The sequence below is a fragment of the Rhipicephalus sanguineus genome, chromosome 8 (assembly GCF_013339695.2).
Source record: "Rhipicephalus sanguineus isolate Rsan-2018 chromosome 8, BIME_Rsan_1.4, whole genome shotgun sequence".
Classification (NCBI taxonomy): domain Eukaryota; kingdom Metazoa; phylum Arthropoda; class Arachnida; order Ixodida; family Ixodidae; genus Rhipicephalus; species Rhipicephalus sanguineus.
This window is the reverse complement of record NC_051183.1, coordinates 1,116,727-1,139,996: the sequence shown is the minus strand read 5'-3', so window position 1 is coordinate 1,139,996 and position 23,270 is coordinate 1,116,727. Positions and strand designations below refer to the sequence as shown.

Below are 23,270 nucleotides of genomic sequence, written 5' to 3'. Positions count from 1 at the left end.
CAATGAAATATACAACAGCCCCAGAATATAGCACATCTGATAAGGCTACATATATCAGCAGATATGACTACCGTGGCAAGAACACAACTTCATGGGAGGCAGCTGATAATGTACAGCCGTCTCTGTACACAGGATACTTGTACGGCATTGTAAAGTCAGATTCGAAAATCGGTGTCAGTACCCATTTTAGCAAAGGGGAAGGAAAAACTTGGAGGACGCTTGAGCTTCTTCTTCACGAGTAGAACGCGATAGCGTAATCGGGCTCCGTGCGCATCGCCTTCTCAAATGCTAGCCTAGCTTCGGTTCTCGGTGCATGCCTCAAGCTGCCGTGCCGTAAGGAAACAAACGTCTCTGCGCGTAACCCTGGCCTTTTCAAACTATCCTAGAATGCCTACTTGCAAGTACAGTTGTTAAGTGCCCACTACGCCATAATTCTTCCCTTAGCGAATCAGCGAAGGGCCCACAACGTGTCCGTAAGGCAACACGCGAACCTACGGAGCTGCTCACTTGTTTGATGCTTTTGTTGATGATGATGATGATTAAATCTGTCTGAGCGCTTTGTAATGGCTGGGCCTTTAAAACACCCACTCGTAGCGCAATCCACATGTTTTGACGCCTGGCGCGATTTTAGGCTTCTGCCACGTGATATTACATGCGTTAAAAGGACTCCTTCCACTACATGACATTCGTATAGTTTTTTTGGGGCGAAGCTCCTTAAAGCGGCACCCGTTCGTCCCTCGTAGTCGTAGTGCGTAACCAGTCGTAACGCTAGTACCAGATCTTGACCTCCAAGGTGGTACCGGTGGGAGATTTTTCCTGTGCGTTGTTGAACAATAAAAAATTCGCAGCGTGCGCGTTAACTAAAAGCCGAATTCTTCTGTTTCTCATTCCCCATTAGCAGCCATTGGCATGTTCCAGTAGGAAACGTTAGTAGAAGTAGAAGTGTAAGTGTTAGCTAAAAGCCGACTTCTTCTGTCTCTCATTCCCATTAGCAGCCATTGTTTACCTCCAAGGTAGTGCCTGGTGAGATTTCTCCTGTGCGTGATTAAACAATAAAAATTTTGTTCAAAACGCCGTTGATTGATGAAATAAACCAACGAAAGACGCCAGATGTTTTCTAAAAGCAAAACGAAAGAACGCCAGATGTTTCTAAAGCAAAACGAAAAGACGCCAGCTGCTTAACGAAAGACGCCAGATGTTTTCTAAAGCAATGGTTTTCTAAACAATGAAAATTCACAGCGTACATGTAAAATTAAAGTGAGCTGCAAGTCGTCACAACTCATCGAACCTTTAGTATAAACGCGCCCGATCTCACGTCGGTGATGATGTACTGGGCAGAATTCACGGAAGATTCACGGTTTACCGATGAACCTCCGCAGCTTCGCCCACTCATCATCATTCACTCCGTGGATATGCTGTGACTTTTTTAAAGACGACAGTCTTTCTTGGGGAACTTAAACGCAGAAATTTTGGTCTGTCTTTCTGTCTGTCCTTCTGTCTGTCTTTCTGTTTGTCGGCACGTCCCTCGATTCAGCCACTCGGCCAAAGTTGACCACTTGCACAAGGGCCAGCCATCGTGAACGGCTCACAAGGTTCATACTTGTGTACATGGTTGATCAAAAAGCAAACATTACGCATACCTGAGGCGCAGCATCACTAGATAAGTATTAGCTGGTGTGTTCCTTTAATAGACAATACATAGATACGTAATTCTAGAGACCCTAGTTTCTTAAGCTGCGCTGAAAATGCGACTGCGCCGAACCTTGGCTTCCTCCGTGCCCTCTGCGCGAGCTCATTGTTGTGTTTCGGTTTCAGTTCAGTATTGCACTGTACGAGTGCCATGGGGCGCCGCTCTGGCATTCCTGCTTTACCCAGGCGACGTGAATATAAAAGAGTGCGTGGAGAGTACTCGTTGAGTGCGGACGTTTCTTTTGCTTCGGCGCTTCGCGCCAAACCGCATGTTCGGGCTGGCTGGCGTCCCCGCCGGTCGCGTTGGTCAACGCCGGTCTTGCCTGCTGCTGCGCCGGGACTACCTGCCCGCAACACAGCATTCACGTTTCAGAATGGGGCATAGCGCTAACACACACGGACGAGGAAGAGACAACAGGACAGGCGCTGCCCTGTTATCTCTTCCTCGTCCGTGTGTGTTAGCGCTATGCCCCATTCTGAAGCATATAACCAACTAGCCCAAAATCCACGTTGACAAGCATTCACGTTTCCCGACGTATTGCCAGATGGCGTTCATATCTCACACAGCGCCTCTTCTATCGTCTTTAGACGACATTTGCAGCGAAGCACGCAGATACGCGGCCAATTTTTTTTCGGAAACAGTTTCAAGACTTTTATCAACAATTACAGTTTCAACCGGACTGGTATCTACTCTTCATGAAATGTACTGCTTAATACCCTTTTAAAAATTCTGTGTAGTGCTTGTACGCTGGTAGAGGCCGCCTTGAGTATTTTGTTCGCTATGTATGCTAATTGCGCACATTTGTAATAAGTACCATGAAAGAGAGAAACAAAAAAAATAGCGTGGCTCTGTGGTAGAACACTTGCTTGCCGCGCAGACGGTCTGGGTTCGATTCTCACTCGGACCCGGAGATTTTTACAATTTTATTTGCATCTTTCTCGATTTTCTGGTCATGGGCAAGATTGTCATTTTTTGTTCACAACCAACGACACCGACACCGGGATTTCTGGGAAACGAGCCCTTTAATGCTGTCGCGTTAAAAACTGATAGCAACGCTCGGCGCAGACCGAGGCGCAATTATTGGGAAGCTTCGCGACCGTTTGGGATCTTTCTGTTTAGAATACGCGCAGAACGCGAATAGACAAGTTTATTCGGGAGCTAACGCGAGCACCAGCGAACCAGCGATAACGCTGGAAGGTTCCATAAGACACGCATAAAAGCCACCGCATTTCGCAGGTGAGCAGATCACCGACGACCGACGTCTGTGCTTGCCGCTTTCGCTGCGCGTGTCGCTTCTTATGATGGGCACAAGTTCTCCCAGTAAAGCGTTCCATCTTTACCGGCTGCGTCTTGCTTTCTTCACCATCACAACCGCGTTACGATGTCGTGGTTTTGGCACGTAAAACTCCACATATTATTATTATTATTATTATTATTATTATTATTATTACTATTATTATTATTACTATTATTATTATTATTATTATTAGTAGTAGTAGTAGTAGTAGTAGTAGTAGTAGTAGTAGTAGTAGTAGTAGTAGTAGTAGTAGTAGTAGACAGGCCCGTAGCCAGGTATTTTTTTCGTGGGGGGGGGGGGGAGCCCACTTATACATGAAAACCTTGACTATTTAAAAAAGCGGCTATTTTCATTATTTATTTTTGGTAAAAACGCCTACTTGACCAAAATTTCGGGGGGGGCCTAGCCTCCCCCCCCCCCTTGGCTACGGGCCTGGTTGTAGTAGTAGTAGTAGTAGTAGTAGTAGTAGTAGTAGTAGTAGTAGTAGTAGTAGTAGTAGTAGTAGTAGTAGTAGTCGTGCGCGCAATCTTATCAGACGATTGAAAAAAAAAACGATCGCGAAAGTTCCCATACATTCTTGCGTGGCTTGCGCAGAGTGTTGAAGTGCGATCACATCCAAAATAAAAAGGCACCCCTCCCCAACCACCTTAATCCCTATTCCCTAAATTTCTGCTGCAAGGCTTAAGCCTACTTAAGCCAGATATAAAGGCGTATTTAAAAAAAGGCACACGTAATAATACATAGATGGATAGAGTTCACAGGGCTGTCGGGTATGTCAAATAGACAGGCCCTCCCATTTCCAAAGTTGCGGCCGATCTATCACTTCCGTTGTTGTTTTTTTTCTCTGTTCCCTTTTCCGTGGCTGTTATTTGGCGTTCTGTATTTTGTTTACCGGAGCGTGCTTGTTACGCACGAGGGTACTAACACCTGAGCCAGTCGAAGGAGGGTCGGGTCAAGTTGGGACGGACGCAGAAAGAGAACACCGCTGACGGATGATGATAAACGAGCTCGCGAGAAGTGGCCTTATAACCGTGACATCTCATCCACACGTGCGCGGTATACTCGACATACCGTGGCGAGCTCGCAACATCCGCCGAAGGCCCGCCGTCACCAAAACGCCACATAAACATTGCGCGCTATAGACCGCTTTACGTGTGGGTTTCAGTGCCGCCGTATTGGGCTGGTAGCCTTGCCTTTTTGTGTCTTTAACAAGTGAACGAACAGTGCTATACGGAAGACGCATACGCGTGAAAACGGTTAAGCTGGTGCATTCGACGTTTCATGAGCTTGTTAACTCACGTCACGACATACAAAAAAAAAAAACCTTCAGGCATATCCACGCCGTGAAAATCGTAGGACGGCGAATCTGTAATGACGATTATGATGTCGCCTTTCGGTACAAAAAGTCATTATCATTATCATTTTGATTTATTTATTTATTTATTTATTTATTTATTTATTTATTTATTTATTTATTTATTTATTTATTTACTCACGGCCCCTCCTTGTCACGTGACCTGCGTGACGACTACAAACTCACTCATGGGTAGACTCACTCAGATTCACTCAAACTCAGATTGAGCTGTGAGTCTGAGTCCTAGTGAGCCTCCGGCTGAGTTATATTTTGGTGAGTCGGAGTCCGAGTGAGTCCACTTAGGAAAATTTTGGTGAGTCTGAGTTCGAGTGACTCCGGTTGACGAAAATATTCGTGAATCTGAGTCTGAGTGAGTCTGGTTGAAGATAAATTTCGTGAGTCTGAGTCCGAGTGAGTCCGTTCGAGGTAAGCTTTGGTGAGTCTGAGTCCGAGTGAGTACGGCATGAGGAAAAGTTTCGTGAGTCCGAGTCCGAGTGAGCCCGCTTCAGCAAAATTTTAGTGAGTCTGAGTCCGAGTGAGTCCTAAGCGAAAAACATACTTGATTTTAAGTGAACTGAATTTATTTTGCCGACCTATGCTACTACTTCTACTATGACAGCTGCACAGGGTACATTAAGTCAGCTTCGGTGTTTAAAAAAAACGGAAAACTTCACGCGGTTTCTTATGCATTTGAGACGAATCGAAGGTGAAAGTCATCTTCTTTGTCTTCTTATTTTTCTTCTCAATTTTTTATGGTGCCGCCATGATCATCTTGGCCTGCGTACGCACCCCCTTGCGCGCGTTAGCGTTGGACGCTATGTCCCGAAAATAGCGTACGCACGTATACGAGACCAGGCTACGTTTACGTTTTGCGCATGCGTAGTATGTGGCACGCAACGATAACGCTAAATCCTTGAATTTGCTATTTTCCGCTATGCTAAAGCTTTATAGCACATGATGTCGAACACGTCCATGAAGGCACAGGTAATTCGTTTCCCAAACTTCGTTTCGCGGATTACGGCTTACCGTGGAAGTATACGGTAGCAACAACGCTGGGATCGACGCCATCTTATGACGCCGAGCCTAACCATGCAGAGTCACGCAAGGGTAATATTGTAATGACCCACATGTCCTACTGAATTGCTGGCGTAAAGCATTGGGTGTGAGATACCCTTTAACAAGCAGTACGCGTTCACTAGAGGCTTCATTGCGATAGCAATTATATGGACAGTCTCGGCGGGTTTTTGCCGTCACCGTCACGTCCCGTATGAAGTCCAAATTGATAAGATCCCCCCGCGCATCGTACGTTCTACCGCGGGTAAAAGCGCGCGAGCGGGGGCGACGAACGCGGCCGAAGCAGAGATCAAACGAGCCGGCCTATTTCCGTCGCGCGGAGGGTGCATGCGATAACATCACACCGCTCGAGAGGCCTGCCGTCAACGCAGACAGGAAACGCCCCGCCTGTCTTTAACGAGACTGAAAAGACGCGAGGGGGGAGGGGGTTGTCGCGCGAACAGCAACTTTGAACTTTGAATCTAAGGACGCGGTCGTCGCGGTCGCTTGCGCGCGCGCTATCTCGACAGCCATCACTACGTGCTGCACTCTCAACGCGAAGTGACTATCTCTCCCTGGAGCGGCCGTATTCTCTTAAACAGCGTTTTTAGCTTGTCCGATGTACGCAAAGGGGTTTCGGAATACCGGGTTACCGGACGATGATATCGACATCTTGTGACGTTTCGTGTAACCACACTTTGTTTTCGCCTAGTGCCGTTGAAGAAAACAAGTTTATATAGGTAACTCATTCGGTACATGAGGGTCGTTGCCGAGAATTTACGCCAGCAGCGAGGCAGAATGCACTAGGTTTCTTCAATAACAATTCTATGCTTGGCTGATTCATCTCGGCCCCGCCAGTGGGAGCCACCTATCTGGCGTATTCCAAAGAAGTCAGGACGGGAGTATTAAGACGCCCACGTTATGCAGTGCATGTGGAGAGGAGGAGGAAACGGCTGAACACTGCCTGATACTTTTCTGTAAAGGATTTCGCCCTGCAGATCAAGGCAATGGGGCTAACTTTTTCAAAGCGTTGGGGTTTAGGGACAGTGAAGGCAAAATTGACCTTAAGCAGGTAGAAATAACCAAGAGGAGGGTATCTCGTTGTTGCCTAAAATCAAGGCAGCAGGGAAATTTAGTCTTTCAATTAGTACTTCATTTTAAGTTAAGGCTAGGTGGCGCTAGCCACCGCCCAATCACAAGGGTACAGCCACATCCATCCATCCATCCATCCATCCATCCATCCATCCATCCTGACGTTTACGACTACGGTATCCCGTATAACGCTAACGCAAAGAAGTTTAACGGACAAACCGTAGAGTTCTCTAATGACTCACAAACGGTCCCGAAACTGCGGGCCGAAGCCGTCGAGAGTTCGAGCACTTCTGCTAAGACGAGTCCCAAAAGGGAACTCGCCAGCGTCCTTGAAAGGATGCGGAAAGCTCGGAAAATAACCGGGGGTCCGCTCGCTCCCTCCAACTGTTCCGTTCCCAGATCGTTTTTTTTTTTCCTCTCTCTCTTTAGCGCGTATCTCCTGCTGCTCCTTCCTCAGATCGTACGCGCTTCGAGCTATACGCAAAAAAGCAAAGAAACAAGCGAAAAAAAAGAAGGAAGAAACGGAAGGGCAGTACAGACGCTAGCAAGCACGTGAGAACCGGGTGCAAAGCCACAGTACCATACCCGGCTTGTTTTGCAAGTCCGAGCACGCGTTGAAGCTGGACGTGCGTGCTCTCGCGAACACCCGAAGATAGATTCGTCTCCTCAACTGCGCTTGCGGGGGAGCTGGTAAACAAGCGACTCCGCGCGGAGCTTGGATTCTTGCTCGTGAGTGTGCCGAGTTTGGGAAGCTGGCTGGCTGCGCGCGGAATTTCTAAAGATCACCTCTCGGTATTCTTCCCTTTCTCCTGCGCGTATAGTTTCTCCTCGGCTTTCTTGGCGACATTGAGCTCGTGCTGTGGATTGAATGCCTTGAGCTTGTTCTGTTCGCTTCCGCCTTTTCCAATGTAAGCGAACGGAACGCGCGACACGTGGACGAGATTTATTGGTTAACTCGCCTAGAAAGAGTTCTTTACGTGAGGTTTTCTCTTGTTGCCGTTCTCGCGTTTACTTACTTGCTAAACGAATACAGTTACTAAAAGCAATATAGCGTACTTACTTGCTAAAAGCATACTCATATATTAAAAGCGTAATAGCGATACCTGCTTACTAAAATCATACTTATTGAAAACACAATAGCGTACTTACTTACGAAAAGCATACTTGTATACTAAAAGCATATTAATGTAGGTATTTACTTACTCAAATTATACTTACCAAAAACATATAATAGCGTGCTTACTTACTAAAAGCACACTTATATACTAAAAGCATAATAGCGTAGGGTATTTACTTACCAAAATCATACTTACTAAAAACATATAATGGCGTACTTGCTCACTAAAAGCATACTTATATATACTAAAAGCGTAATAGTGTACTTACTAAATCATACTTACTGAAAGCACAACAGCGTACTTACTTATTCAAAGCATGTGTTATTATTAGACGGGACGGTGACAAGTGTACAGCGACAGTAATCTCCGTTTCGACAAGACGAGAAACAGGCGTGGGTGTTACTCTATAGTTGGTATTAAACGGAGGAAGTGGGGCTGCGCCGACCACGTAATGCGTACAGGACAAGCAACAAATGGTCGTTAGCGCTACGGAGTGAATTTCAGCGGACGGCGAACAAGGCCCAGGCCGGCAGCGAATTAGATGGAACGTCGAAATCAAGGTGTTCGACAGAGATAAAAACGGAATCAGCTAAAGCGCAAGTGCAAATTGTATGAGTGGGTAAACAGTATAGAACAGAAGGAAAGAAGTCGGTAGGACAGACGCCCAGCTTACAACTGAAGCTCATTGGAGATTTCTTTTCGAGCTAGCGCAACAATATGGTGAATTTGGAGAGCGTATGGAGATGCTTTCGTCCCGCAGAGGACATACGAAAATTGTCTGAGAATGATGAATGATTATGTAAGGCATTTGCAAGGCTCGCGTAGTAGTGTTCTGGGACGTTGCTTAACTCATTATTTTGTTTCTTACGCGGCGCTCCCGAGGTGATCTCGCTGTTGTTGTTTTTTTTTTCTTTATTATTGTTCCACTGTTGCTCGGCTACCGGTGAATGACGCCAATAAGATGACGTGACAGCCACGAAAAAAAAAGCTACGTGTACTGGTCGTGTAAGGACCGCACGCCTTACTCCGCAAATGACAGAGAAAGAAAAAAGCTAGAAATTCGAAAACCGGTATAGAATCGCGTAGTGACATTTCCCCGGCCGATATGAATATTTCGCGCGGGTGTTGAATATTCACGAGGATATGCAAATTTGAGGGGCTACACATACATCCCGGAATGTGCGTTACGTGCTCGAGTCCTGGCTTGCATACGAGACCTTGCATGTCTCCCACGTGGTTTGCGTCGATCGAGTTCCTCACTGGACTCTGCAAATTACCGATCTACTGAGAGCGGGCACGCAAACATCCCTACCGAGCAAACCCTTTTTTCTTTTTTCTTTTTTGCCAAGAGTTGTTGGAGATGTCGGGAAGTCAATTATAAGCTGGACGGGTACGCGAAGCCAATTCATATCTAGATCTGAACGGCGTACGAGTCGTGGAACCGCTTTGCATGATAACCGGGCTGTTCTATTGCGGGTAAAGGGGGGGGGGGGTTCTGAATAGTTCGTGAATAAGACATGTCACTCATCGGCAGAGAAGCCTTGCGCTTGCACCACAGGTTGCGTTTGCACGCGGGAATGTTGGGAGAACCGAAACTCGTTTGAGTAGTACATACTGTACAAAACTGGACAACTGGACTAGTTATTAATAGTTCTTGAACATCTTGAAAACAGCGGAAAAAAATTAAAAAGGCACGGACAAGAGAATATTGAAGTACTGGTGATGTGGTGTGTCCTTCAATCTTCTCTTGTCCGAGTCGTTCTTTTTTTTTTGCGTTGTTTTGAAGACGAGTAGTTATATATATACATATATGAAGGAAGCGAATTGTTAGGGCTCGTTTCTTTTTGCTTGACACAACCTTTGTGGAAACCAGCAGATAATTAAGCCCATGAAGCTATGGGGGCCGTTAATTGTACTGTTTTAAGTGTATTGTAGTATAATTGTGATTTAGACGAGAAGAAAGTAAAGTGGATAAAAAGATAGCTTGCCGCCGGCAGGGATCGAAGCTGCAACCTTCCGATTACGCGCCCGATATATATGAGCACACTTACGAAAATCGCATACGTTTACTGGTTAACGTTTCGGCCGGGGCACGGCCTTCGTCAAATTTTGAAAAGGGAACAAGCCAAAGCCGACAAAGAAGAGAAGCTCACATCGACGAAGTCCGATACGGAGGCCGGAGTGAAGGATTTATGGAGGACGAAGTGCAAGCGGCTTCGTTTTCCCTTCGCCCTAACTGAAGCCCATAGGCAGGCGAGCGCAGGGTTCCCCTTCAGGGGGGGCGAGGGCAAAGGTTCATCGCAGCCCCCCCCCCTACTAAGTCAATGTACGAGGCAGATTTTGCGCCCCTTCACACTTTTAGGTGAATGAGGGTCAATGTATGGGGCAGATTTTGCGCCCGCAGTCTTAGGTGACTAGGGAGGGGGGCGGCCGCCCCCCCCTTGACACCCCCCCCGTGCGCACGCCTATGCTGATGCCTCTGCGTTGAAGTGGGCAACAAGCTTCCTCGTTTCGAGCAACCACGTCTTTGTTTCAGATGTGCCGGTATTTCTCTAGTGTTGGTCCGAGTGTGTGCATAGGTGTTCTATACATTACCTTTCTTTCGAGCCGGGCCGTTCGTTGACCACGCGAGAGTCGACGGCCGATACGGCAGCACTGTCGCAACGGGTGTCCGGTGAAAGAATCCCCCCCCCCCCCCATTTATAGCGCGGGCTGTCGCAACGACCCAAAAACGGCGCATGGACGTCTGGACAAGACGTCGTCGGTATGGCGTTACCGAATATGACACATTTCTTTGTAGTTCTTTTATTTTGGACGACTGTGGGATTTTTTTCCCTTTCTTTCTCTCTTTCATTCTTTCTTTCTTTTATTTATTTATTTTCTTTTGTGCAGCACGAGCCTGACGTTTCGCCATGACCGGTAATGATGGTTGGTTCGAAAGTGGCGTTTCATTCCTTTCTGCCTACCTATCGGTTTCGACGTCAAAGTGGACAGCTAGCTGTTAGCAACGTTTTTCTAAAAATGTTGGCTGTTAGTAAAAAAATTTAGGACCTGGAAAATAGGGGCAAGCGAAGCATTGCGTGGGCTTGCCTGACATACTACTTTCTTTTTCTATTTTTACTGCGAAAGCTGTTATGAGATCATTTCACCGGTCGTTTTTGGCGCCGTATCCGCCGCCGCCGCCGGTGTCCGTAACCAGTATCGCTCGAAATAAGAAAAAAAAACGAAATAAGAAAAAAATTCCAGGATGGAACGAGGTTCGAACCTGGGCCCTCTGCGTGGGAGCCCAGTATTCAACCTCTGAGCCATGCCGCTGCTTGAAACCGCGCTGCAAAATACAGGCTTCATGTCGGGAAGGAACCACATTAGCAAAAGCAATATAGCGTGGTAGAAGAGTAAAATAAACACCGAGCGTCGTACAACGCGAATTCTGTAACCAGGCGTCACACAATGCGAATTGCGCAACGAGTAGGTTGTTGAATGCTTCCAACCCATTACAAAGGGCTCTGCCATAATTCTTCATCGTCATCAGGCACAACATCAACAAAGTGCGCATAATGCCTTACATGTTTTTAGCAGGTACCACGGCTCTCCGTTTAATGACGAAAAAATGGCATAGTGGCTGCTTCCCTACTTCACAGAAATTATGATGAGTAGCCTAGTGGGTTCCTCGCAAGCGCACTTGTATTGGTTGCCAAGAAAGCCCATAAGCCCATGATCCATTTCCTCAGGGTCTCAATAAAGTTCTTCCCTCCTCTCTCTCTCTCCCTCTTCCTCACGTCAACGTATGTTGTATAGCATGGTGGAAGAGCGAAGTAGCGACCGGCCATCACACAATGCGAATTACGTAACTGGTGGGCCGTTTAAAGCTTCCAACCCATTACAAAGGGCTGAGCCGCAATTCTTCATCGTCATCAGTCGTCGCGTCAACAAAGTGCACATAATGCCTTACATATGTGTAGCTGGTACCTCGTTTCTGCGCAGAATGAAGAATAATGTCGTTGTAGGTGCTTCCCAACTTCACAAATAATGTGATTTATGGCGTAGTGGATACCTTGCTAGTGTACTTGTATTAGTATCCCCAAGAGAGTTTACAACGACCTCTAAAAATGCCGCTCTACCAGCTTTCGCTGTGACTGTGCTGCGCTTTCCGCGCAGGCCTGGCGTTTTTTTTTTTTTCCATCGCATTGGGCAAGGCTTCCTCCCACCTTTTTCCTTCCTCCATGCCGGGAATTGGACCTTCACCCACGTGCTTAGCAGCACAACACTTCAGCTCCTACAGGCAACAACGACTGCCATGCGTTAGATCCAGGCAACAATTAAATATTGAAATGACAAGTGACCTCTATGAAATATCAGATTGCCGTATCAGAAATGGCTGACCGCCTACGAGCCCACGATCGAGGGACCGTCAATTGTAGGAGAGAGAGAGAGAGAGAGAGGGAGAGGAAAGACAGGGAGGTTAACCAGAGGAAGCCTCCGGTTTGCTACCCTGTATGTGGGAAGGGGAAAGGGGATGTGAAAGAGTGAAAGAGAAGAAGAAGAGATTGTAACGAGAGCACGTGACAAAAAGAAAAAAAAAACAAAGTCAATAGGAAAATGGCGCTTACAAATACGCAGATGGCCGGCTCACTTTCGAGGGTGGCATGTCTGTACGCTCGCCGGCGCCGGCTTTTCGCGTTCGGCGCCGCCACCCAAATCTGAGTTAAAAGCTTCGCTTAAAAAGAAAAAAAAAATATTTGAAGTTCGTGGCACTTTAGGGGCCCGGCTTGTCGTCCATCCGTAGATTTCGTGTGGCGTGAAAGCCGCGTGATCACGCTCAAAATCAAGTGGTCAATACAGGCTTAAAACAAGGCTAGCAATGCTCAAAACTTGGTTAAAAATAAACGAACAAGGTCCAAAATAACGTAATTCACAGAAATAACTAAGAAGTAATCGTACTAATTAACTTAAAACGCTTCGGAAACGTCACAGTGACGTCATAATGATGCTGCTCTAGTTATGACGTCAAAATTTTTTTTGCTCTGTGACTTCATGATGACGTCATCACGTGCTGGTGATTTTTTTGCATCACTCTTGTTGGCGCCGACCCCACGGGACGCCGGTCGCCTTTCGCATTGACCCCCCCCCCCCCTTACGCTCGCCTAGCGATGGAGAGGTTATGCAGCTTTTCAATGAAGGCTGCCTGGGTGCTGCCATAATCCCCTCTGGGTTGTAAATTGTGCGACTCCCCAAAAATGCACTGCCGAGGCAGCGACGTCAGCCTTTGCACTGCCGTGCAACAGTCCGGAAAGCCGGTGCTCCCTCCCTCCCTTAAAGAAGGCTTCGTTCCACAAGCCTCTTATGCTACGGGGAAAGGAATAAATAAATAAATGTTAAAATAAAAAAAATCAGCCAGTTCCACGCCGTGGATACAGTCGAACAGCAAAGCTGTAAGCGCAGTGCGCGACTGCAACGTGATTGGCTAGCGAGATCACGTGGTGTCGTAAATCCGCCGCCAGATTTCAAATACGCGCGCTTACACATTTGAAGCATCATCATCTCGATCATCGTCATCAATTTGTTTAATTTATTTCTTTATTCATTCCCCCCTCTGGTCACGTGACGTTAGTGACGCCAACTACAACAACTACTACTACTACGGCGACGACGACGTCGGCGCAGTGTAGACTAAAGCCTCGCTGTGAGAAAATTCGGCAGATCCCACGCCTTGTGGGAATCGGTTTCATGCGAAGCAGTCAACGAGTAGTTTATGCAGCATTTTTTGGCTTTGAGCCAAGCGTTACCAGGTGGATCGACGTGTTTTTGTAAGCGTAGTAGTTGCGTGCACAATATCGTGGCTTTACCAGGCACGTCCGCTACACTGGCGATTAAAGGGTAACTTATGGCCTGACGTAACGCCAGCACTCACCTTAGCGTACAGATGTGTGCATTATGGAAACGAAGTGCAGTTTACGATGCGATGATGTAAATGTCATACGTAACTTTCGTTAGCGTATTCCTTCGGGGTCGAGCAACTCTTGAATATAACTTCCTGAATCACAGGAATACAAATGTGATGTTTATTAGATGCGAAGTATCTTAAGGCGGAGCTCAATCCGGTGGTGGTGGTGGTGTGCGGCGTGACCACCCTTACTGCGCATGCGCATACCCTCTCCACACACCTCCTCTCCACTCACCCTCTCCCATTCCCCTCTCCCCTTCCCCTCTCCACTTTCCCTCTCCCCTCCCCCTTTCCGCTCTTCCTCTGAAACGCGGGCTAGACATGCCGAAATTCTCTCCTGCGCAACGCCGCGATGAGCTCGAGCGCATGCGCGTCCCCTCCCCTTCTCTCTCCTCTTCTACGCTGCCCCCTCTCACCCGCCTGTCGACCGCGTTCCCCGCTCGCCCTGTGAGAATTAACGGCCAGGCTAGATGGAAGATACGACGCGCGTAGCGTCCCTCTTCGCGTTCCACGACGCGAGGTCGGTAGCATGCCCAACGAACGCCAACGGAACGCGATCGTGCAAGTGCTCCGGCTTCGCATCGCCTCATGGTCCCCTTTAGCGGGAGATGGTGTAATTTTGAGGCTTCTATGAAAGCGGAACCAAAACGGGAACCACAATTCACGTTAAGCCGGGATGACGCCTGTATCAATAGGAGTACATATATATCAAACGTTTATTGCTTTGTTATAAAATTAGATAGTACCGACATGACGCCTGCGTAGGGTGTTTTTCTAAAGCAGTTTCAAGACGTGGCGTGGCTCTGTTGTATAATACCTGACTGCCGTGCAGAATGCTTGGGTTCGATTTCAGCTGGAATGCTCACTTTTATTCTTTGCATTCGTCGGGTCAACGCTGCCGATGTCGGTTTTTCTTTACGCTCTCGCATTTAAATGAGAAATGTCTGTTAAATATATAAACTGTCAATCACCTGTGGCGCATACCCGCTTACCGTGGCCCGTGGTTTGACGACGTACGCGACAGGATTTTCACGTTATTCATGTCGTGACCGGACAGTCATATTCGCCAAACTCTCTAACCCTCCCATACCAATTTTGGTCTACACCGATGCTAAGGAGGCGATCACGAGAGCACCCAGACGTAGGTGGCTAGATCGATAGATAGATATGTATACAGATAGGAACGCTCAAAGTGGCTTGGATTCGCTAAGAAGTGCTTCTCATTAAAAAAAAAGAAAAGAAACCATGATCGCGATATTGTCGGCGTACCACTAGTAGGGGCAGGTCAATACTGTACAGCATAAATAGCGAACCGACTATAGGTCCATCAGTGGGAAGAACAACGCATGCGGATTGAACTTTCCAGACTCGCAGCTGTTTGTGCAAGCGTTTCGAAGAAGAAACTTCGGGTGATGCGATTTGTGGGCGTGCTCCGACGTTTCGTTTTTCTTTTTCGTTTAAATGTCAGAGGTTATCTCGAATTCCTTAATTGTTCACTCACACCGCTCGCCGGACGCCCACTCGATCCTTTCCTACATCTCTCAGTGTATACGTGTAACATCTACCCTTTCTGAATTATTGAAAGCGGTGGAAGACTGTCGCGCGTCGTGGTGAAAAGGTCACCGTGGGTTGTTCATTGAATTCAGAAGAGAGCTTTCGAAATCTCAAAACCTTGCGCCGCATTTCCGTTGGCATGGCAGGTGCACGATTCAGTGTCAAACATATCTACACACCTGCAATAATCATAAGCAACAAGTTTGTAACTACCCGGGTGAATTAGAAAGACTGCACACCTGTATCAGAGGAGGCGTGCTCCATCTCATGCTGTCTCTCTCTTTTTATTGCTTTTTTAGTAATGTACTATAGCGATGGAAAAAAACGTACGTGAACAACGTGGCTCTCGGCCCAGTCGAACTCCGACATGTAGGGTTGTGCAAATAGTGAATTTTAGAACCGAATCGAATGCTGTTCGAATAATTTTTGAATAGTGACAAACAGACAGGCAATGAACTTTATTAGGGTCCTGAAGGAGGACTCGGAAAGCCCCCTTACGGGGGAGAGGCCGCTGCGGGCAGCTCCCACGTCAGGCAACCATTTATAACAGCCCAAGGCTGGTAAGGTAACAATTTTCAAAACAGCCCGATTACTTACGATTACTTTAACATTGCGATTGCTTTTAACCGACAAAAACATACCACAATTATTTAAACTAAGGTAGCAACTAGAGCCTTCGAAATATTTTATAACTGCTGCAGTATTCAAGATAGTACTTTGACAACAGCTTTTAATTATAAAACTCATACATAAATATTAAGCAATGTTAGTGAGCTACCATCGTCATGACTGTCATGGTGAAGATAGTGCATTGATGACACTGTCGCATCGGCGGAACTGGAGTTTCAAGCAAAAACACCTACATCCTGTGATCAACATAGCGTCGATATGACCCGTAAGTACAGAGGACCCTCGCTGTTCCAACGCCTCGTTACTCCGAGCATATTTCGTCGTTGCTGATTGTTCGAAAAATATTCGGTATTTCGAATATGCACTACCGAATCGAATAGTGCATATTCGATTCGTTATTTGAAATTTTCGAATACTAGCACACCCCTATCGACATTCGCGTGCTTTCCATCGAAACGTTACGTAGTCTGCGTAAGATCTTTCTTCGGTGTTCCTCGCAAACGACAGCGTTGCAAAAGAGTTCACTGATCTCTTGCACCTACTTCCCACTGGTATGCTCTGCGTGCTGCAACTTGAAGCTAACGGATGCATTGCTTGAAGCGCATGAAGTGCTTGAATGAGCAAAAACTCCGGCAACATGGCTGCTGGCCCGAACTGACGAACTTATTTGTCTGCGCGCGAAAGAGTACGATCGAGAAATACATCTATATAATACATGGGCTACGCATGCAACCGAGTTTTGTCTGTAGTTGCAAGTTTTACGTCTATTTGTCACGCGTCGGCGGTGTTTACTGCTGCCAGTGAAATATTATTGCTGCCCAGTTCAAGAGCAGCGGACGAAAAATTCAAAAGAAATGCTTCGTCGTATGCCGCCATTTCTCTATGGTCCCGCCTTGGAAACCACTTTATTCGAGAGTTTGAAGCTCCTTCGCTGCCTTTTCTCGCGTTTATTTTTACTTTTTCTTTCTTTTAGCGCGCTCGTTTGAATCCTCATCGTTCGGGACCGCTTCGTCCGTCTCCCCTACGCTTCGCGCCTTCAACATTTTGTGTTTTTTTTTTTTCGCGTTGATCCTTTTCTTTTTTTTTTTTTCCGATCAAAGCGGTAAAAGGTCGCGTGTCAACAACCTCCAAAGCTGTAGGAGAGTGGCGTCCCCTATCGCCTATCGGGCGCGAAGCACACCGCGCGTCCCAGAGCGACGCGTTCGATTTCGGTTGTGATGTTGTCGCCGCGACCCTGCACTGACGTCAGTAAGACGTCACGGTTGCGCGTCTTGCCGGTGTTTTTATTTGAAAAGCGCGCAGCGTCAGGAGGCGATCGAATCGAACGCGCCCTTCACCGGCCGCGAAACCGGATTTGCTCGCCGCGCCGAGTGGTTGGGCCAATGGGGAGCGCCGCCGCATTCCGCCGTTGACTGTAGGCAGTAGGCCTAGCGGCGTTCACGTTTCATCCGGCGTCCCGCTCGCTCGCGCGTTTTGGTGTAGCGCGTTTCTTCTCGTTTTGTGTTTTGTTTGACGAGCTTCGGACGTGCGGAACGTATCTTTTGTTTCGTGGACTCATCGGGTGTGCATGGCGCGCGTGTTTCACTAGCGCGTGCCCCTCAAAAATCGTCGTCTTCACAGCGGCGTTTTGACTCCGCGCGCAACGCTGACACATTTCACCGGGCGCCCCCCACCACCCAATGGAACAAACCGGCAAGAGGACCGACAAGAAGAGAACGCACAAAGACGGCACCCCGGGGGAACCGGAGGAGTTCATCGTCGAGAAGATACTCGACCGGCGCGTACGACAGGGCAAAGTCGAGTACTTGCTCAAGTGGAAGGGTTACGGTGACAGCGAGAACACCTGGGAACCCGAGGAGAACCTCGACTGTCCGGGTCTGATAGCGCAGTTCGAAGAGAAGCGCAAGCAGAAGGCCGAGTCTCAACAGTCGGCAGCCAAGATGAAAGACGACGCGGACGCTCCCAGTCGCAAGAAGAAAAAGCAGGAGGGCGACGCCAAGCCACGTGGGTTCGACCGCGGCTTGGACCCGGACCGGATAATCGGCGCCACCGACTCGTCGGGTGAGCTGATGTTCCTGATCAAATGGAAAGACTGTGACGAGGCCGACATTGTGCCCGCTCGCGTTGCCAACGTGCGCTGTCCTCAGGTGGTGATTCGGTTCTACGAGGAACGTCTCACTTGGGACACATGCGGCGGCCGGGACGAAGACACCTCCGAGAAGGCGGCCAAGGCTTAGCGCTCGAACGGAAGAAAAAACAAAATGCCCGCCGTTGACGACAACACACAGGCAACAAATTTTTCGCGTCCAGAGTTCACCCTTATCGTTTGAAACTGCTGGACTGTGTTAACTCTTCCTGGAACACTCCACCTACACCTCCTGTTTTCTGTTTTTTTTTCTTTCTGCCATTCGTTCCGTTTTGTGTTTTTGTTTTATGCCTTTTATCCGAAACACCCGAGGCATCGGACGCGGAGCGGTGACAAAACAGGACCGTTTTTTGCCGCGCCGTAAACCACTTTAGGCAAAGTGTTTTTCTTTTTTGTATGTGTATGCATTGGCTTTATCGAAATGTGTAACCGTATAGCCCAGTTTTGTGGGATTAAGGCGCGGGAATTTCGCAGCGCCGGCGCTTTGTCGCTCATGAACTCTTGTGTTTAGAAAAACAACTGTGTTCCGCCCGCATTGTTGTAACCTTGAAACACATTCTGTGTCTTGGCACGAAGTGATGTAAGAAAAAAAAAAAAAAAAAAACCTACGCCGGCCTTTCTTGGTGGCCGCCGTTCACGAAGCTTCGCTTCGTGTGAGAAAAAAGAATTTGCATACCTTTCAGGCATCTAAATATTCGATTCACCGTTTGAGATGTTTGTGTTTTCTAGGTTGCAGCAACAAGCTAGCGCGGATTTTGTGTTTCATTCATTATCGTTCATTTGTTTTGGTTTGAGTCGTACGCTGCGGGTGTTGCTATTGTACAAAACAGGAGCCCATTAAAAACCTTTTTTTTTACCCTCGACAAACTTCTTCGACGAGAGACCTCATTCCAACGTTTTGTTTTTTTAAGGCCTGCCACACCTGTCAGATGTGTGTTGGATTTGTAGAAATGTTGGAAAGGCTGCATATCTTTTTACTTGCCACTGTTTCACGTAACAATGTGGCTTGAAATGCATGTCAACGTACTGTAGGTCACCGTTCTAAGGAACTGTCACTGGGTTGTGTCGTACAGTAGCTCTCAAATTTTAAAAATGTTTTATTGTACTGCTCATACACCGCAAACAGTAATATAAGGAAGCCATGCCTGCAGATTACTTCTGTGGCATTCACATTTGGCTGTAAGTTCGGGATTTTGGCTTTGCCAGTTGAAAAAATGCATTGCACAGCTGTGATGGATGTTTTCGCTAAGCCAGCTCGTCGTGCCCGAGGAGATGTCAATTTTTTTTTGTAGAGTTGACAATAAAGAGGCTTCCTAACAATGCCACGCAGCATATGCAGGAATCTTGTATGACAGAACACGAACACTGAAGTGACCTCATTTAAAGTTGGTTTTCAGGTGCAACCATATTTGTGGTTTCTCGCATAATGCGACGCAGTGCAGCTAGAAATCTTTGTGATGGAACACGACCAGTGATGTGATATCTCGTTTAACTAAGGTTGGTTTTAAGCGCGACCGTGATCGCGTTTTGTCACGTGAAACATCTTTTTCTCTGACTACACAGCAAGGATTGCTGCCAGGTGCATCCTTCTTAGCCACATTTAGCGTTCTCAATCCTCCGAGGTTGCTTGGAGGAAACGTATTTTTCACATTGTGCGACTGGTACACAGTTATGTTTTTTGGGTTTGTGCACGTGTAATCATCCAGACATTGTGGTCAGGCTGAAAGAAACCGTTTGCTGACATATTGGGGCGAGGTGGAAGGGTAACCGCGTTGCAATTTGTGCAAGTTTCAAGAGAAAATTGCTCATTTTTTAATTGCATTTGAGGCCTAAAGACCGGCTCCTGTAAGAATGATAGATGGCATCTAATAAACAATTTGAGATGGTGTAGTAGAGAGATTCTGCGCAAAACTTTGAATCGCGAATGGAAGTGTTGTGGTAAGCTAACACAAATAGCCATTGTTCTATGCCGCCATTACCACATTTTAGAAGCAACGGATGACTGCGGCATAGCGTCCAATATGAGCAGGCACTCAAGCGCCTTGGAGCTACCCGCTGTGGTGGTCTAGTGGTTGTAGTGCTTGACTGCTGACCCGCAGGTTACAGAATTGAGTCCTGGCCACGGTGGCCACATTTCGACGAAGGCAAAATGCTAGAGGCCCATGCGCTTCAATTTAGGTGCCTGTTCAAGGACGCCAGGTGGTTGAAAATTCTAGAGCTCTCCACTACCGCATCATATTCGTGCCATGGTTTTTAGATGTAAAAGCCCAACAACTGTTGTTAGCACCTCGGAGGTGATGTGCCCAAACCTATGCTGCAGCTACAACCACCAAGTGTGCGCGTTGTCTGTTAAGCTGCTGTTAGAAGACCATTAACAACGAAGCTATGCCACTGCAAACCTCGTGAATACAGTGGTGTATGCTACTCGCTCGTTATGAATTTAGCTGAAGCGAAATTTACAGTTGTTATTCAAAGGTATTAAAGTGTATTCCTCACAGGAGCTCGCCTGCCCTGGTTGCCTGGCAGGTGAGATGTCGCACTGCTGAGTTCGATGACCCGGTTTGATTTCCGGCCATGTCAGTTGCATTTCCGTGAGGATGGATTGCACGAACAGCCGTGTAGTTGCACACCAAGGAAATCCAGGTAGTAAAAATTAATCCACAAGACCCTCACACTGCATTCCTTTTAATCATATGGTTGTTCTGGCATGTAAAACCCCAGAAGTTGTCGCTTATTGCAGCTATCCGTAGCTTTCACCACAATTACGGGTGTCTCTAATTAAAGCTGCATTACTCCTCTCTTCTGGTGGTTTTCTAATGTTGCAGCTACAACGTCAGTGCTAGAAGTGTCGAAGGGCCACTAAGCAATTTGAAAATGCAAGGAACGAGCGCGTTTTTCTCTCCTGGCGTTTCCCGTCTTATTCTGCAGAATTCGTGGCGCCAGCAGTCTGCTCACGTGACGTCGTGAGAAAATAAGCTCTCGATTGGTCCATATACGACAAACATCAGCTGTGGATTGCCTCCTGCCCTGCTTGGCCATGCAGTCACACGGCTGTTCTGTTGTGTCTCCCATGACTATCGTGCACAATTAACTGATTTCACGTTGATTTGTGTGTGTTCAACCGCGCAAGCGGAGATAATAGCGTGGAGCCGACAAGCGTGAAATCCTGATAGTCTCAAGGATTAGTGGTGACGAGGAGATAGCACCTGTAGGAAGGCCAATGAGGGCGAGAAAGAAACCACTCTGTCGTCTTTGAACTTGAGCGGTTTAGGGGCCCTTTAATTGAGAATGAGCCACTGCAAGCTTGAAGTGCAAATCCCTTTGTACACCACAAAGTATTGATTGCTCGCACGTGACGTCATGGGCGGGGCTTTTAATGTGCTGGTACCACGAGACGGCAAATACAAAGCCTTCAAAGCAGCATGTTCACTGGTGCGGTTAACAGTTCTTATCTGATAAGGATGTGGCCGGAATGTTGCTGGCATCTGTGCTAGGAAAAACAATGAGCTGTTAACAATCGTGTACTGATAGCGTCCATGTGATGTGAATCCAGCTTCCCGCCGTGCTGGTACTACGACACGGTGACTTCAGTGGCACCTCGTTACTGTGGTGGGCAAAGTTGACAGTGGCTAAGACGTGTATTAGAGCTGTCCAAACACGACGGAAGTGCAAGGGCATCGTACAGGCTTGAAGCGAGGAGAAATCGTCAAACAGAAAATGTTTCTCAAATGGTATACCTTCCTAGACGACTTCTGGTCATAGAGCTGTGTGAGTTTAGCTTCCAATTATTTCAGTTGGTATTTCATAAATTGGAAAATGCATTCGAAAAAAAGACATTGATACGGGAAGAGGTCTCGTAGTAGAAAGGCTGAGTGTGAGACATCATGTTAATACACCGATCGAACAAAACACCAAACACTGTTACAAAGGCAAACATTAGACAACGTAATAACCATAATTAATTGTTAGGGTTTAATGTCCCAAAACCACGATATGATCATAAGGGACGCCGTAGTGGAGGGTTCCGGAAATTTCGTCCACCTGGAGTTCTCTGATGTGCACCTAAAGCTAAGTACAAAACAGTAGACAATGTAAAACGAGCTTTGATGAGTAAATGCAACATTGTAAACAAATAAAATTTCGAAAGGGTAGCACTCTGATCATCAAACATAAACGTAAATGCCGCTTAAATCAATAAATGGGACTCTCGTGTAGCTACAGCCAGTGAATTCCATAATCAAGCAGTTGAAAAGTTTGTAGTAAACTTGCCATAATTACTTTTGACTTCAGTAACAATAGTTATTTTCTGTAGTGAAGTTGGTTTGCAGAACACTGACTAGCTGGTATTGTATCTCTATCCAATGACTTCAATGCCAGGAGCCTATGCACATGGCACGACTTGTGCAGTGTGTGTGGCAAGACCTTTTATTAAGGCAAAAAACCTTACATGCCTCATCAAACGCAAAAGGTGACCGTCAATGGTGTCAACACGAGTGATGCAAAAAATCACGTGATGACATCACAAGTGGCCAAAATTTGTGGCGGCGTTGCTTGGATCACGGAGGCACTGCAAAACCACGAGAGGTGCAGAAATTGTCCAATGCCTCCAATCCCGGAGGCAGTCCAAAACCACGTTGGTTGCGGAAAGCTTTTGGGCGGGACCCACGCAGTCGACCGAGAAGACGACGGCTTTCGCCCTTCCTGTCGTCTTAGGTAAATGCGTAAGGGACAAGATTTCTTAGATGGGCTAGTTGGTTCATGAACAGTGTGGCAAAACAGCACAGACAATGGCACGAAGAACATACAGGACACAGCACTGTGTCCCGTATGTTCTTTGTCCCGTTGTGTGCACTGGTTTCCCACAAATGTGCATAAGGGACCATGTACCTTTTTAACTTGTTGTTCATCTGATTTCAATTCAGCAGAATCTCGCTGTCTTTCCTCAGGAACGCTGTTGAATTGAAGGTCAAGTGTGTACGCAGTTTGCGGCGTTGGCGACTCCTGTTGGCTTTGCGACACATCTGGGGGAATTCGAGCACAGTCACCTGTCTCGCTGCAGTTAAGTGGTTCCTAAAGGTTCGCTTATGAAGGTTCCCAAAAGCCAACCGCCATAAGCTCTAGAAGGCAGCGGCATTGCCTTCTACAACTTTCAAAGGCAGTGCTGCTACCTCAGAGGCAAAGGCGCACAAGCATCCAGCCAAAAGAGCACGCACTTTACACTGACGTTGCAAGCCAGACGCTTGGTGAAGCTGCCATTGGAGAACATCGCCAAACATGAGCAGGACTACTTCCTTTGTCGCGGAGGCAATCAGCTGCCGCATTTTGGTCATCTGGGCAGGGCTTCTTCTGCCTCTTCTTGAGTTTTATCAGACTTTACTTGAAGGTGTCCATT

At 47.2% G+C, this 23,270-nt stretch overlaps 2 protein-coding genes across 2 annotated transcripts in view; both read left to right on the top strand.

Annotated features, from left to right (window-relative positions):
* Positions 1 to 23,270, top strand: part of LOC119402488 (protein dispatched homolog 1-like) — a 67,482-nt gene that overhangs the window by 7,655 nt on the left and 36,557 nt on the right.
* On the top strand, positions 17,128 to 18,733 carry LOC119401213 (chromobox protein homolog 1). The gene has a single exon (XM_037667896.2). The coding sequence runs from the start codon at positions 17,412 to 17,414 to the stop codon at positions 17,967 to 17,969; it is 558 nt and encodes a 185-aa protein (XP_037523824.1). The 5' UTR covers positions 17,128 to 17,411; the 3' UTR covers positions 17,970 to 18,733.